Source organism: Paroedura picta, chromosome 3, assembly GCF_049243985.1.
Source record: "Paroedura picta isolate Pp20150507F chromosome 3, Ppicta_v3.0, whole genome shotgun sequence".
Taxonomy (NCBI): Eukaryota; Metazoa; Chordata; class Lepidosauria; order Squamata; family Gekkonidae; genus Paroedura; species Paroedura picta.
The window spans coordinates 73,932,845-73,948,201 of record NC_135371.1 but is presented as its reverse complement, the minus strand read 5'-3'; the positions used below and the strand labels follow the sequence as shown (position 1 = coordinate 73,948,201).

Sequence of the window (15,357 nt, the reverse complement as noted above, 5' to 3'; positions counted from 1 at the left end):
TTGCATTCAAGTAACAGAAACCCTTCCACATCAAAAATTCTAGACTCTCTGGTCTCAGGACAAAATAGTTACCAGCACAGCTTGTCACTTGGGTGGAGATGGATGGGCTCAGCAACAACTGGGAGAAAGTGCATGCACTCGAACCTCCCATGTTGAATAAATCTTTGTTGGTCTTTGTTGTGCTACTTCAGACAAACACAACTACCCACTTGAATCTAGCTATGCACTAGTTAAGGTGAAGATTATTCTACAGGGAATACTTAAAGCATGTCCTGTTTAAAACAGAACTGGACATGGATTATTTATCATTTTCATTTAATAATATATAAAATACACCAAAACTGTAAAACTGCTATTGGGTTGCAGATTTAAAGAACCAAAAAATTTCTGGGTTAGCAGAACAAAGATAAAATGATTAATAAAAATTAAGAATAGGATGCAGAAATGAAAAACAGTGTTGGTTCCTTCAGCATTTGGGGGTGCTGCCTTTGAAACAGTCTAAAATACAAGAATGTTATTCTCACATTCATGAAGAAATTCTTGAAATTGTAAATTGGTGAAGATTTAGAAACCACAAGGAAAGGAAGAAAGAATAATGATTTCCTGAGAGATGGTGCGCTAGACAAAGCCACAGAAATATTTATTTATTAAAGTCTTAATATTCATTTTCGTACCCTTCCCTTCTTCTTATGTTTCCAGGTTCTTTGTTGACCCTGACTTGCTTGTCTTGGCAGACAGTCTGTCAGGTAATTGGGAATGTCAGTTCAACAATCTCACCTCAAGAAAATCTTACTTTGGATGCTGACTGGATGGTGCAAGTAGAAAACAAATATGACTTCTACATTGGCTTGGGCCTGGCCATCTTCTCCAGCTTTCTCATTGGCAGCAGTGTCATCCTCAAGAAGAAAGGACTGCTACGGTTGGTGGAGAAAGGAGGCACCAGGGCAGGTATGATTTACTCAACTGTAGAGGTGGGAATAGAAACTACTTTAGATACAGGGCTTCCCTGCATTCTAATTTTCTTCACTTGTGTGTTCCGTTTGTTTCAGGATTTGTTTTTCTGTTCCATGCATGTTTTTCTCCCTTGTTACCAGAAACGCGCAAACACATGTCCAAAACACGTGTATATTTAGCAGTGGAGAATTCCGTTGTGAGAGACTCATGATGAAAACTCAAGAACATCTTATAGAACTCAGATGTTTCTACTAGAGATTAAATGAGATGGCGGTTAGTAAAACACAATTTTTACTCAGCTACCATCACATCTGCAGACTCACGCCCAGCTCAATTGTTTAAGGTAGTTTGATCTCTCAGTGCCCTGGTTGAAGGGCAACAAAACAGTAGCCAATTGGATATCAGTTGTGAGGCATTTCCGAGTCATTTTGCAGATAAAATCTTACACTTTGCCGCAACCTCCCCCCAACCTTAGATATAGAAAGTGAACTAGAGGCCCCTTGGCCGTCTTTGGAGAATACTCTGAGTAACTTCATATGATTCATGCTGACCAAAGTGGACAGGATACTAGCAACAGCAAGGCCAACCACATGCCCACTAGACCCTTGCCCATCCTGGCTCTTAAAAAGAGCTGACATGATAAAGGGCCCCCTCCAGCATATAATCAATCTATCTCTCACAACAGGAGAATTTCCAGAGGATTGAAAGAGGCTGTGGTAGATCCACTCATGAAAAAAACATCTCTAGATCCGTGAGAGCCTGTTAACTATCAACCCGTCTCACACTTATCATTTCTGGGGAAGATAGTAGAAAGGGCTGTTTCAAACCAACTAACGGCATACCTGGAAGAAACTTTGGTCCTAGACCCATCCTAGTCAGGTTTCCAGCCTGGCCATGGGGTAGAGACAGTGCTAGTCGCCCTGAAGGATGACCTCCATCACGAGTTGGACGGAGGTGGGTCGGCACTTCTGATATTACTAGACCTCACAGCAGCATTCAACACAGTTGATCATGAGCTTCTAGCTGTCTCATCAATGCCGTAATACGATGGACAGCACTTCAATGGCTGATCTCCTTCCTCTGGGATCATGGACAGAAGGTTGCAATAGGAGAGAAAACATCAGACCACCAACAACTTACTTGCTGAATAAACAAACAAACAAACAAATAAAGTAGCAATTGGATCATTTGCCAACGTTTAAGAGGTGATTATACTCTTTAGAATTCAAGGCAGACAAGTAGTTATAGTAAAATAATAACAATTTTTATTGCAAGTAAAATAATAAAATAAATAGGCAAAAATATATCTGACACACTAGCAGGCAAGTGGATTGGAAATAACAGTGAGAAGACGATTGCAATAAGTATATTTACCAGTCCTGAAGAGCAGAGAGCCAGAGACACGACACAACCAGCCAACCGTGTGAAGGTAGATCCGAATACGTCTAAATCAGATCCACAATTTGACTTCATGTTTTGGGTTTTTTTGTGGGGGGAATATGTTACTGAGACCAGGTGAACACAGGATGGAATTTTTCATAGGTGTAAAGTTGGGCACTGGCCTTTTCCGAGGTAGGAGATAGGTCTTGATGACTATAGACAAAAGAAGCCACCCTGTTAATGGGGCTAGCTATGGGTTTGGGGGGAGCAATTTCCCCTGGCAGAGTTGGCTCCATAAGCAGTTGTTAAACGATTTGAGGAATAAAGAAGAGTCATTAAGGAAATGGAAGGAAGGCCTTATTACCAAGGATGAGTATAAACAAATAACCAATAATTGTAGGGGAAGTGTTAGAAAAGCTAAAGCTCAATATGAGCTTAGGCTAGGAAGAAATGCAAAAAATAACAAAAGAAGGCTACTTTAGTTATATTTCAAGCAAGAAAAAGAATAGGGACACCATAGGACAACTGCGAGAACAAGAAAGTGAAATTATAACAGATGATGAAGAAAGGGCTGAACTGCTTAACTCCTATTTCTCCTTGGTCTTCTCTTGTGAGGGAAATAGTGATCAATGTGGCAAAAATGTGGCCTAGGTCCATTCCGCACGAGTTAAAAGTAACAGAAGTCTTACAAATGGTAAATGCTACCAATTCGACGTTCCGCATGACGTCGCACACAATCTGCAACATTCCTGCAACACTAGCGCTAAAATCGCTTTGTTGTAGCGATTTCCAGGGAATTGGGAAAAGTGGATTCACCCTCAGAAAATCGCTACACTCCTGCCAACAACCTGCAACATTTGCGAAAAAGACCTGTGTGTTCTCAATGTTGCGGTTGCAACAAAGTCCCTCCCCCTGGCTCTCTCCTCCGAACTTCCGGCGAAGCGATCACCATTTTTTTTTCCTCGGAGCGAGCGGGGAAAGCAACAAACCAGCGAGGCTTGATTCACCCAGCAAGGCCTCTCCGGTTACAGTCCTTCCACAGAAGTGCTTTAAAGCTCCCCTAAGTCCCCAAGCACAACACAGCCCCCTGTTTGCCAGTTCCCTTTAATTTCGGCCGAAAATCGCGCCCATGCAGGGGGGGGGATTTTTTTTTCACTCGAGGGAGCGTGGTAACGATGACTCGCCAGCTCACACGCCAGCTAGATGGGTCTCTACGTTAGGAAGAATCAAGGCATATTCGTTGAAACCTGTTTGTGTGTGTGTTTTTTTAAACCTGTGCTTAAAGGAAAAGGGGCTTTTCGGGAGCATGATACCAACCCATCGGCTGTTCGTTTGATTGACGGCCAGGGGCGGGAACAAGCACAGAAATATATCGCTTCCTTTCTAGCGATTCCTGCAAAACCAAAAACCCATGGGGAATTATGAAACGCTACTGGATTCCACTACAAATGCAGGTATGCGGAACACCGAGATTCCACTATTTTAAATTCCGTTATTGCTTTGTGAAAGCAATTGGCAACATTGGTACTTGTGCAGGATGGGCCCTAGTTTCTGTAAATGAAACAAAGTCTTTTGGGCCAGATGAACTGCATCCAAGAGTACTAAAAGAACTTGCAGTTGTCATCTCTGAACCTCTGCCCATTATTTTTGACAATTCTTGGAGAACAGGTGAGGTGCCAGACAATTGGAGGTGGGCAAATGTTGTCCCCATCTTCAAAAAAGGGTAAAAGGAGGATCTGGGTAATTATCGACCCGTCAGCTTGACATCTGTAGCTGGCAAACTTTGGGAACAAATAATCAAACACTTGGTTTTTGAGCAGCTGGAACTGAAAGCTGTGATTTCTAAGACTCAGCATGGATTTCGCAAGAACAAGTCATGTCAGACCAACCATATCTCTTTTTTTGAGAAAGTGACTACTTTGCTGGATCAGGGGAATGCCGTGGACATAGTTTATCTGGATTTCAGTAAAGCTTTTGATAAGGTTCCACATGATATTCTCGTTCACAAGTTGGTAAAATGCAGTATGGATCCTAATCCTGTCAGGTGGATCAATAACTGGTTGACAGTTCATACCCAGAGGGTACTTGTTAATGGTTCAGCATCTTCTTGGAAAAGAGCGACAAGTGGAGTACCCCAAGGATCTGTCATGGGGCCTGTGTTGTTTAACATATTTATAAATGCTTTGGATGAGGGATTAGAGGGGATATTTATTAAATTTGCAGACAATACTAAACTGGGAGTAGCAAATACAACTGAAGACAGCAACAGAATACAGGGTGATCTTGATAGGCTCGAGAAGTGGCCTAAACTGAATAAAATGAAGTTCAATAGGGACAAATGTAAAGTTCTGTATTTAGGTAGGAAAGACCAAATACACCAATATAAGATGGGGGAGACTTGTCTTGGCAGTAGCAGGTGTGAAAAGGATCTAGGAGTCTTAGTAGACCATACATTGAACATGAGTCAGCAGTGTGACTCAGTGGCTAAAAAGGCACATGGGATTTTGGGCTGTATCAAACGGAGTATCGTGTCAGGATCACGGGAGGTGATGGTACCGCTTTACTCTGCTCTGGTTCGGCCTCACTTGGAGTACTGTGTTCAGTTTTGGGCGCCCCAGTTGAAGAGGGATGTTGACAAACTGGAACGTGTTCAGAGGAGGGCAACAAAGATGGTGAGGGGTTTGGAGACTAAGACACATGAAGAAAGGCTGGGGGAGCTTGGTCTGTTTAGCCTAGAGAGAAGATGACTGAGAGGGGATCTGATAACCATCTTCAAGTATTTAATAGAGTGCCATATGGAGGATGGAACAGAATTGCAACCTAGGCTACACTTGCTGAAGTTGTGTGGGTGTTGTGGGACAATATGTTGTATGTTCATTCTCTATTTCCTCATCTGATCTCACCATCTAGGCTCTCGGCCTTGATTTGTTGTCATGGTGGTTTCGTGCCTCCTTCTTTCTTGCATTTTATCATTCTTTTGAATCTGACAGACGAGAACTGGTGATTCCTGCTCTGCTGGTGTAATAGTAACCTGAAACTTTTTCTGCATCTTAAAAAATGTGGAGCAGTATAAGGATTAAGATGATAATCTTGTTCAATGATCCATGTCTCCAAGGTTTTCATCTTCCTTGTTTGTCAGATTGTAAAGCACAATAATAGAAATAACTATTCCTAAAACATAGGTCTTGTCATACATTAATAAACTTCTTATCAGTTACCTTCCAGTTACTGAGTCAAGAGTAATTCCATGAAAATGACTAAGTAAACATCTATAGTTGCAAAGATGTATAGTCATACATTTTATGAATAATAGCATGATATTGCTAAACAAATATTGCTAAATAGTAATCTATCAGAGATATAAGCAGCAACAGAAGAAGATAAAGCTGGCCTTGACCAGCCTGTTTCACTGAGAAACCGATGTAAATGTCAGGAACTTCTTCCGGATGTTTAGATGGAATTTCTTTTGAATTAATTTAATCCCATTCGTTCTGGTCTGTCCCTCCAGGGCAAGAGAGAACGATGGGGGGGGGGGGGGCAAGGAAGCTTGTAACCAGACGTGGATGTTGGATTTTTGTAGGGCAAACTTTAATAACTCAGAGACATGATGAGTGTCATACCATGGACGAGAATGCTGGAAGGGAAGGGAGCATGTGAAGGGTGGGCGCTACCCAAACAAGAGCTATTGCATGCTCACTCCATGAATATCCCAGAAAGACGAAAACACTGCCGGAGCGCTAAGAAGCCTATCTGGATGAACAGAGAACTTCAAGAGGAACTAAGAAAGAAAAGGGAAATGTTCAGGAAATGGAGGGAAGGACAGAGCTCTAAAGAAGAGTACCTACAGATTACTAGGCACTGTAGATAAATCATCAGAAAGGCCAAAGCTGAGAGTGAGCTAAGATTGGCCAGGGAAGCCCATTGTAACAGGAAAAGATTTTTCAGTTATGTGAGGAGCAAACGTAAAGTAAAGGAGGCAATAGGCCCACTGTTGGGTGCAGATGGACTAACTCTAATGGAGGATGCAGAGAAAGCAGAAAGGCAGACTCAATAAGGGGTGGTTTGTCAGTGCCTTCCCCAGTCATTACCGTTTACCCCTCAGCAAGCTGGGTACTCGAGAGGCATTTAGCTGCACTTCATGAGTTCAAATCCCCTGAGCCGGATGAAATGTACCCGAGAGTACCCAAGAACTTTCCGGAGAACTTGCACAACCCTTGTCCATCATCTTTGGGGCCTCTTTAAGGGCTGGAGATGTCCCGGAGGACTGGAAGAGAGCAAACGTTATTCTAAGCTTCAAAAAAGGGAGGAAGGAGGACCCGGGAAACTACAGAGTCTGATCTCTGTTGTGGGGAAGATAATGGAGCAGATATTAAAGGGAGCGATAATGGAGCAGATATTAAAGGGAGCGACAGAATGGATTTGTCTCCAACAGGTCCTGTCAGACCAACCTGGTTTCCTTTTTTGACCAAGTAACAGGTTTGCTGGATCGTGAAAATTCTGTTGATGTCGTTTACTTAGATTTTAGTAGAGCTTTTGATAAGGTTCCCCATGATGTTCTGATGGATAAGTTGAAGTACTGCAATCTGCATTTTCAGATAGTTAAGTGGATAGGGAATTGGTTAGAGAACCGCACTCAAAGAGTTGTTGTCAATGGTGTTTCATCAGACTGGAGAGAGGTGAGTAGCGGGGTACCTCAGGGCTCGGTGCTCGGCCTGGTACTTTTTAACATATTTATTAATGATCTAGATGAGGGGGTGGAGGGACTACTCATCAAGTTTGCAGATGACACCAAATTGGGAGCACTGGCAATTACTCCAGAAGATAGAGACAGAGTTCAACGAGATCTGAACACAATGGGGAAAATGGGCAAATGAGAACAAGATGCAATTTAATAAAGATAAGTGTAAAGTTCTGCATCTGGGTCAGAAAAATGAAAAGCATCCTTACTGGATGTGGGATATGCTTCTAGGTAACACTGTGTGTGAACGAGACCTTGGGGTACTTGTGGATTGTAAACTAAACATGAGCAGGCAGTGTGATACAGCGGTAAAAAAGGCAAATGCCATTTTGGGCTGTATCAACAGGGACATCACATCAAAATCACAAGATGTCATAGTCCAGTTGTATACAGCACTCTCATTTTGGGATGCTTTAGGATGCTTTGGGCTGATCCTGCGTTGAGCAGGGAGTTGGACTAGATGGCCTGTATGGCCCCTACCAACTCTATGATTCTATGATTCTATGATTCTTCCTTCCTTCCCCCATTTCATTCCCCCTCTTCCCTTTCTTTCTTCCTTCCTTCCCTCCTTCCTTTCTTCCTTCCTTCTCCCTGTACCTATTCCGTCCTTCCTTCGTTCCTCCTTTTCTCTCTCTCCTTTTTGACTCTCTCTTGAAGATGGTTATCAGATCCCCTCTCAGTAGTCTCCTCTCTAGGCTAGGTCTGTAAAATGGGCGGCAAGATGGCCACCGGGGCGGATGGAAGGCATTAGCTCCTCCGTCCTGGTGAATTTTTAGGGTTTCTTTTTTCATTGTTCAGCCCCGAACTTGTCAACCGGGTAGGGCAGAGACCACTCCAACTGTTTAACCAGAAGAGCAGTTTCTAAAGACTGAGACCGAGACCTGGACGGGTGAAGAAGGAGTGGGGGTGTGTGAGCGTCTGAGAAAGCTGGGAAGAAAGCTGCAGGGAGTGCCGAGGAGAGCGGAGTGGCTGAGAGACAGCAGACGAGCCGGCTGGAGACGAAGAGGGCAAGTGGAGGGGGATTGAGAGGAGAAAGTGAGAGACTGGGAGAGTTGAAGAACAAGGAACTGGAAAGGAGTCGGAGAGCTTTTGAGCAGAAAAGCCGGAGCGGTTAATGCTGAGCTAATAGTTAACATCTGAGCTACGCACAATTTAGTAGCTGGCCTGAGAGCAGCAGGAGCTGCATTGTGCTGTGTTTAGCTGGCATCACCTAGAGAGTTTTCCCACATCATTGGAACGGAAGAATGCTCTGCGGTCACTTTAACGCTGCATGGCTCGCTCTTCTGCTACTCCCCCTTTCCCCCCACCCCCTCTCACTGCCCCTCTTCTTGGAGGATGAGTGGGAGCTCTTGCTGCAAGGACTGCACACCTATGATCCATCCGGCAGGTGTTGGCACGGAAAACAGCTTCCTCCAACTCGAAGCTTGGGAGGATTCTGCCTGGAAAGTTGGTTGCAGTGTGGGACCTTGTCTGTCTCACTCAGCTGTGGCAGAGCTGTTGAGAGCAGAACGGATCCCTGCATTCCACGCTGGAGCAATCAAGATCAGAGCCCCTGCTGTTACAAAGTGCAACGGCAACATCCGAAGAGTAGGAGAAGAAGGAGACTGTCTCAAGCTACCCCCCTGCGCCACCTCCTGGATGTTGACAGACTGCTCTGACTAAGTTCTATTCAGTTGGGGGACAGGATTTTATTTTTCCAGAGTGTTAGGTAGGGGTGGACGGCCAGAGGAGAGCAGCTTGGTACTCAGCTGGATCCTCGGTATAACACCCTGGATAGCTAGTGGGTGGGACCAGTATAGCTGTAGTTAGTCGAGGGTGGGTTTTGAGGGAGGGTTTTTGAGGGAGGGCTTGGGACGGGAGGGATTGGGATGGGAGGTTTTTAGACAGCTATTAGAATTGTTAGATGAAGGACTACCCTACATGGTGGCCTAGGGAAGAGAGTGTGGCCCTTGAGATGGGGATCCGGCCCGGGACTATAATTCCAGTTCTTCTGGGCCCAGGCAAACATAGCGGTGGGAGGAGATTCAATAATTGTCGAGAGGCATTTAGCTGCACTGGATGAGTTCAAATCCCCTGGTCCGGATGAAATGCACCCGAGAGTACTCAAAGAACTTTCCAGAGAACTTGCACAGCCCTTGTCCATCATCTTCGGAACCTCTTTAAGGACTGGAGATGTCCCGGAGGACTGGAAAAGAGCAAACGTTATTCCGATCTTCAAAACAGGGAGGAAGGATGACCCAGGAAACTACAGACCAGTGAGTCTGACCTCTGTTGTGGGGAAGATAATGGAGCAGATATTAAAGGGAGCGATCTGCAAACATCTGGAGGACAATTTGGTGATCCAAGGAAGTTAGCATGGATTTGTCTCCAACAGGTTCTGCCAGACCAACCTAGTTTCCTTTTTTGACCAAGTAACAGGTTTGCAGGATCGGGGAAATTCGGTTGATGTCATTTACTTGGATTTTAGTAAAGCTTTTGACAAGGTTCCCCATGATGTTCTGATGGATAAGTTGAAGGACTGCAATCTGGATTTTCAGATAGTTAGGTGGATAGGGAATTGGTTAGAGAACCGCACTCAAAGAGTTGTTGTCAATGGTGTTTCATCAGACTGGAGAGAGGTGAGTAGCGGGGTACCTCAGGGCTCGGTGCTCGGCCCGGTACTTTTTAACATATTTATTAATGACCTAGATGAGGGGGTGGAGGGACTACTCATCAAGTTTGCAGATGACACCAAATTGGGAGGACTGGCAAATACTCCGGAAGATAGAGACAGAGTTCAACGAGATCTGAACACAATGGGAAAATGGGCAAATGAGAACAAGATGCAATTTAATAAAGATAAGTGTAAAGTTCTGCATCTGGGTCAGAAAAATGAAAAGCATGCCTACTGGATGGGGGATACGCTTCTAGATAGCACTGTTTGTGAACGAGACCTTGAGGTACTTGTGGATTGTAAACTAAACATGAGCAGGCAGTGTGATGCAGCGGTAAAAAAGGCAAATGCCATTTTGGGCTGTATCAACAGGGGCATCACATCAAAATCACAAGATGTCATAGTCCCATTGTATACGGCACTGGTCAGACCACACCTGGAGTACTGTGTGCAGTTCTGGAGGCCTCACTTCAAGAAGGACGTCGATAAAATTGAAAGGGTACAGAGGAGAGCGACGAAGATGATCTGGGGCCAAGGGACCAAGCACTATGAAGACAGGTTGAGGGCCTTGGGAATGTTCAGCCTGGAGAAAAGGAGGTTGAGAGGGGACATGATAGCCCTCTTTAAGTATTTGAAAGGTTGTCACTTGGAGGAGGGCAGGATGCTGTTTCTGCTGGCTGCAGAGGAGAGGACACGCAGTAATGGGTTTAAACTTCAAGTACAACGATATAGGCTAGATATCAGGAAAAAGTTTTTCACAGTCAGAGTAGTTCAGCAGTGGAATAGGCTGCCTAAGGAGGTGGTGAGCTCCCCCTTACTGGAAGTCTTCAAGCAAAGTTTGGATACACACTTTTCTTGGATGCTTTAGGATGCTTAGGGCTAATCCTGCGTTGAGCAGGGGGTTGGACTAGATGGCCTGTATGGCCCCTTCCAACTCTATGATTCTTTGTTTCTATTCTATGATTCTAATAATAGGGGGGCAACGACGTACTTAGGTCCAAGAAGGCCCCGACCATGGAATTTCCACGGACGGTGGCCTGGTCGATATGGACATTGCCCTTCAAATCTTCATCCCATTTCCAGCTTCATAGGGGAGAGGGCTAAGGTGGAACCGATGCTGATCCTATGGAATGCTAGGTCAATAAACAACAAGTCTTCAACCCTGCGGGATTACTTCGTAAGACATGAGGCTGACCTGGCTTGCGTGACAGAAAGCTGGGTGCGCCTTGAAAGATCTGGCACCACCTGGGTTTTCCGTCCTGCATCAACCCCGGCTCCATGGGAGGGGAGGGGGGGTGGCAATTCTGGTCAGGGAGACCTTCTCCTTCAGGGCTCTCCCTGCGCCAACGATTCCGGGGATTGAGTGTGTCGGTCTTGGGTGGGAATCGGTCGAGAACGTGGTGATCTGGTTGGTGTATCGATCATCCACTGCCCCCCCAGATTCCCTGCCAGGCCTGCTGGAGGCGGTGGCTGCCTGGACGTTGCAGTACCCAAAACGTTTAGTTTTGGGGGACTTCAAAGTTCATGCGGATGCGCCATCTTCAGGACTTGGCCTGGATCTAGTGTTAGCCATGGAGACACTAGGGTTCTCTCAGATTGTTGCTGGTCCCACCCATCAGGCTGGTCACACCCTCGATTTGATCTTTGGTGCAGGTGTAGTGGTAGATCTGGTGGTGAATAACATCGTTCCATGGTCAGACCACCATGCCCTGAAGGCTCGACTGAGGATACCACCCCCTCTCCGTTTGGGTGATGGACGTATTCTAGTCCGCCCGCGGAGACTCATGGAATCTGAGAGATTCCTGAATGTCAGGGTCCTCACTAGAACACCTTTGAGGATTGTCGTGGTTCGGTCCTTGGTGGCTTGGGAACCGGACCGAACCCCGCCATCAGAGGCGCCCGCGATCACGGAGGTAGGGCATGGTGATCATAGGCAAGCCGGCAGCTGGGCGCCCCACCCGATCGTTGAGGTGGCAATGGCCGCTAAAGAACCTCAATGTCCCCCTCCACCTTTTGACAAGGGCCCGGAGATGGCCCTTTGTTCCAGGAAAATGGGCCATCAGGAACCCCGGAAAACCTCGCATATGTGCATGAGTCATGATTGTATCAGCATGTTCCCTCCGCAAGTACTGGGTGGGGCAATACAGCCTAAGGAGGTGGGTTTTGTATAAAAGGGAGCTTCCACCTGGAGTTCAGTGGAAGCTCTTACTCCATACCAGCGGACTCCACGTTGCTGAAATAAAGCTTGTTCCTGTTGTATCGTTCACCAGGCCTGGCGTGACGTTTTCTTCAAAGGGGCACCCTGTTTTTTCAGTTAGCAAGCGGGTCCCCGACATCGTAAGAGCTTCCCACCGAACTCCAGGGTCGGCATCGCATCCGAGCGCTTATCGGGACGGATCCAGAGATGGCGTTTTCAAGCAACGGGGCGGTCTCGACCCCCACGAACCCCGGGAACATGAGTTTAATGTCCCCGGGAGATTTCCTCCGAAAATCGGGGGGCCAGGAGCAGCTGTCCGGGACCCCGAGACCCTCGGCAGCAGCGGCCAAGGGAAGGCGCCGGGCCATGGGGTTCCCAAGCACGGCGGGGAGCGCGCCGAGGTCTGGGGGGTTGGCCCCAACCTGGGACACCCAGCTGAGGCAGGCGCTTCGCCCGGTAGGACCTGAAGAATCCCTAGAGGACCTGCGGCGGGCCATGGCGGACTTGGCCAGGCGCTTGCAGGCAGCTGAAGCCCGTGAGCAAGCTCGGGCCGGGCCCGGAGGGACTGGTAATACAACGGCGGAGGGGATCGCGTCGAGTGAGGACGTCTCCAGCGACGAGGACGAGCCCGGCACTGGTGAGCGGGCCCCGGACCCCGACCCGGAGCAGTTTTCAGTCCCGAGTAGGCGAGACGGCCAGCGGAGAGGCGAGACAGCAGAGGATCTCGGGGGAGCGGGTGAGCCGACGGGGCGGCGAGAGCCGGACCAACGCAGGAGCGACGTGCAAGGCAGGGAGCGGCACGGCGTCGTTGGGCAAGTTGGTAGCCGGTGGAGCGGAGCAGGACGAGACGGCGGACGCCGAGAATCCCGGATCCGGAGGGGGTCGGACTACTCTCCAAAACGTTCCCCCCCAGAGCTTAAGGCGCGTTTCGTCGGGACGCCGGACGACCTCCCGCAGTTCCTCCTCCACGCGCTGACGCATGCCCGGAGGTATGGAGACCGGTATGAGGACTCCGAGGACTTGGTCTGGGGGGTGGCCTCGTGTCTCCAGGGCAAGGCGGGTCAGTGGTACCTAGGGTTGGCCGAGCGCGGCGACCCGGCAACTCGGGACCTGCAGGACTTCGTGGTCGCGCTCCGCCGACGATTCCAGGACCCCCAGGCTGAGGACAAGGCAAAGAGTCGGATCAAGGGACTTCGACAGGGTACTAGGGGGGTTATGGACTATATAGACATTTTCCGGAGGGAAGCAGGCAAGGTGTTCTCCTGGAACGAGGAGACCCAAATCGAGTACTTCCGGGAGGGCCTTAACCCGAAGCTCAGGGAATGGGCCGTGATCAAGGGGACGGAAGAAGATCTGTCTACACTGGAGGGGTGGTGTTTTGTGGTCGCCAAGCTGGAAGCCAGCCTGGGTTGGGCCGCCGCACCCCCCCGGGAGGCCAAAGGCGGGTCAGCCGAGGCGCCGAGACCGGGCCCCGACAACTCTCGCCCCAAACGACCCCCGAACCCCGAGCGGGAAAGGAGACGCCGGGAAGGTCTGTGCCTGAAATGCGGGGGGTCAGGACATTTCGCAGCAGCGTGCCAACGGCAAGGGGGGGAGGACCGCGGGCTCTCCCAGGGGGGAGGTGCGACACGCCCCCAGCAGGCACGCCGGGCGGAGGACCTCCGCAACGAACCGGGAAGCGCCCAGGCGACGGGAAACGGCCAGGACCTGCTGTAGACGGCGCCGGGCAGCAGGTCCCGCGGTGCGAGGGAAAACCCCTACAGCATGAGGCGCGACCTCCGAACGTGGTAATTTTAGAGCTCCGGAACCCGGAGAACGGACTAAGTTGGGTGGGGGAGGCTCTTTTGGACTCTGGATGCGACCACAGCATGGTCCACCCCCAGATAGCCCGGGCTTTGGGGCTACCGAAGCGCATTCGGAAGGTTCCCCTGGTTTTCGTCCAGATGGACGGCAGCCCGATTCAGGGGGGACCTTTCGGGGAGGAGGTGGGTCCTATCGCCATCCACATAGGGGACCACCAAGAGCTGCGGTGGCTGATCCAGGTCCCCGTAGCGGGATATCGGGCGGTGTTGGGCCTGGATTGGCTGAAGGAACACAACCCCGTGGTGGACTGGCGGGCGGGGACCCTGAAGTTCGACTTGACGGTGGGTGCACGGCATCGGGTCCCCCACGAGAATTCCAGCCACAAGAGGACGGCGGCGCGTCCCAGGGGAGCGGCGGCGGCGCAGCAGGAGATACCAGAGCCCGAGGTCCCGCCAGAGTACCGAGACCTCGCAGCCGTTTTCAGCGAGCGGGAAGCGGACGAGCTACCCCCACACCGCCGCACGGACTGCGCTATCAACATCCCAGAGGGGGCGGTACTACCCAAAGGGCGCATCTACAAGATGAGTGAGGGTGAGCTCAAGGACCTCCGGGAGTTTTTGGGTAAAAATCTGGCCCGAGGTTTCATCCGGCCCGCTTCCAGTCCCATGGGAGCTCCAGTCTTGTTCGTCCGGAAAAAGGATGGGTCCCGACGGCTGTGCCAGGACTACCGGGGCCTCAACGCCATCGCAGCGGGGAACGCTTACCCCCTCCCGCTGATCCCGGATTTGCTGGCCCGGCTGGGCAAAGGGACTCTGTTCACTAAGCTGGACCTAAGGGAGGCGTACTACCGGGTACGCATCCGGGAGGGGGATGAGTGGAAAACAGCGTTTAACTGTCAATTGGGACAATTCGAATTTAAAGTGATGCCGTTCGGTTTAAGCGGGGCACCTGGGGTTTTCATGAGTCTAATTAATGAGGTGTTGCAGGACCTTCTGTTTCAGGGGGTGGTTGTTTATTTGGATGACGTCCTGATCTACAGCCAAGATCCCCAAGAGCACGTGACCCTGGTGAGGGAGGTGTTAAAGCGCCTGCTGGCAAACCACCTATACGTGAAGCTGGCTAAGTGCGAATTCCACCGTCCCTCCCTGGACTATTTGGGCTACCGCATCTCAGCCCAGGGCATAGCTATGGACCCCGAGAAGGTGCAGGCGGTGCTGGCCTGGGAAAGGCCCCGCACCCGGAAACAGCTACAAAGCTTCCTGGGGTTTGCTAACTTTTTTAGAGGCTTCATCCCCAGATACTCCTCCGTAGTGGCTCCCCTCACGGACTTGCTAGGTACCAAGGGGAGAGGTCCTCGCGCCACGCGGCCCAGCGCAGCGCTCGGCTGGAATGAGAAATCGGAGGCAGCGTTCCTGGCCCTCAAGCAAGCTTTCGCGTCTGAGCCCACGCTACTGCACGTCGACCCAACCCAGCCGATGGTGGTACAAGTCGACGCCAGCGACGCAGCAGCCGGGGCGGTTCTCCTGCAGCGAGACAAGGCGGGACAGCTGAGGCCGGCGGCCTACCTCTCACGAAAATTCGCCGAAACGGAGCGGAACTGGTCTACCTGGGAGAAGGAGGCGTTTGCGATTA

The 15,357-nt window shown here is 49.5% G+C and overlaps 1 protein-coding gene across 1 annotated transcript in view; it reads left to right on the top strand.

Annotated features, from left to right (window-relative positions):
- LOC143832258 (magnesium transporter NIPA2-like) overlaps positions 1-15,357 on the top strand; it is a 66,025-nt gene that overhangs the window by 33,933 nt on the left and 16,735 nt on the right. The window contains exon 2 of the mRNA XM_077326409.1: positions 700-948. Coding sequence (XP_077182524.1) covers positions 700-948 — 249 coding nt within the window. The remainder of the gene's footprint in view (positions 1-699; positions 949-15,357) is intronic.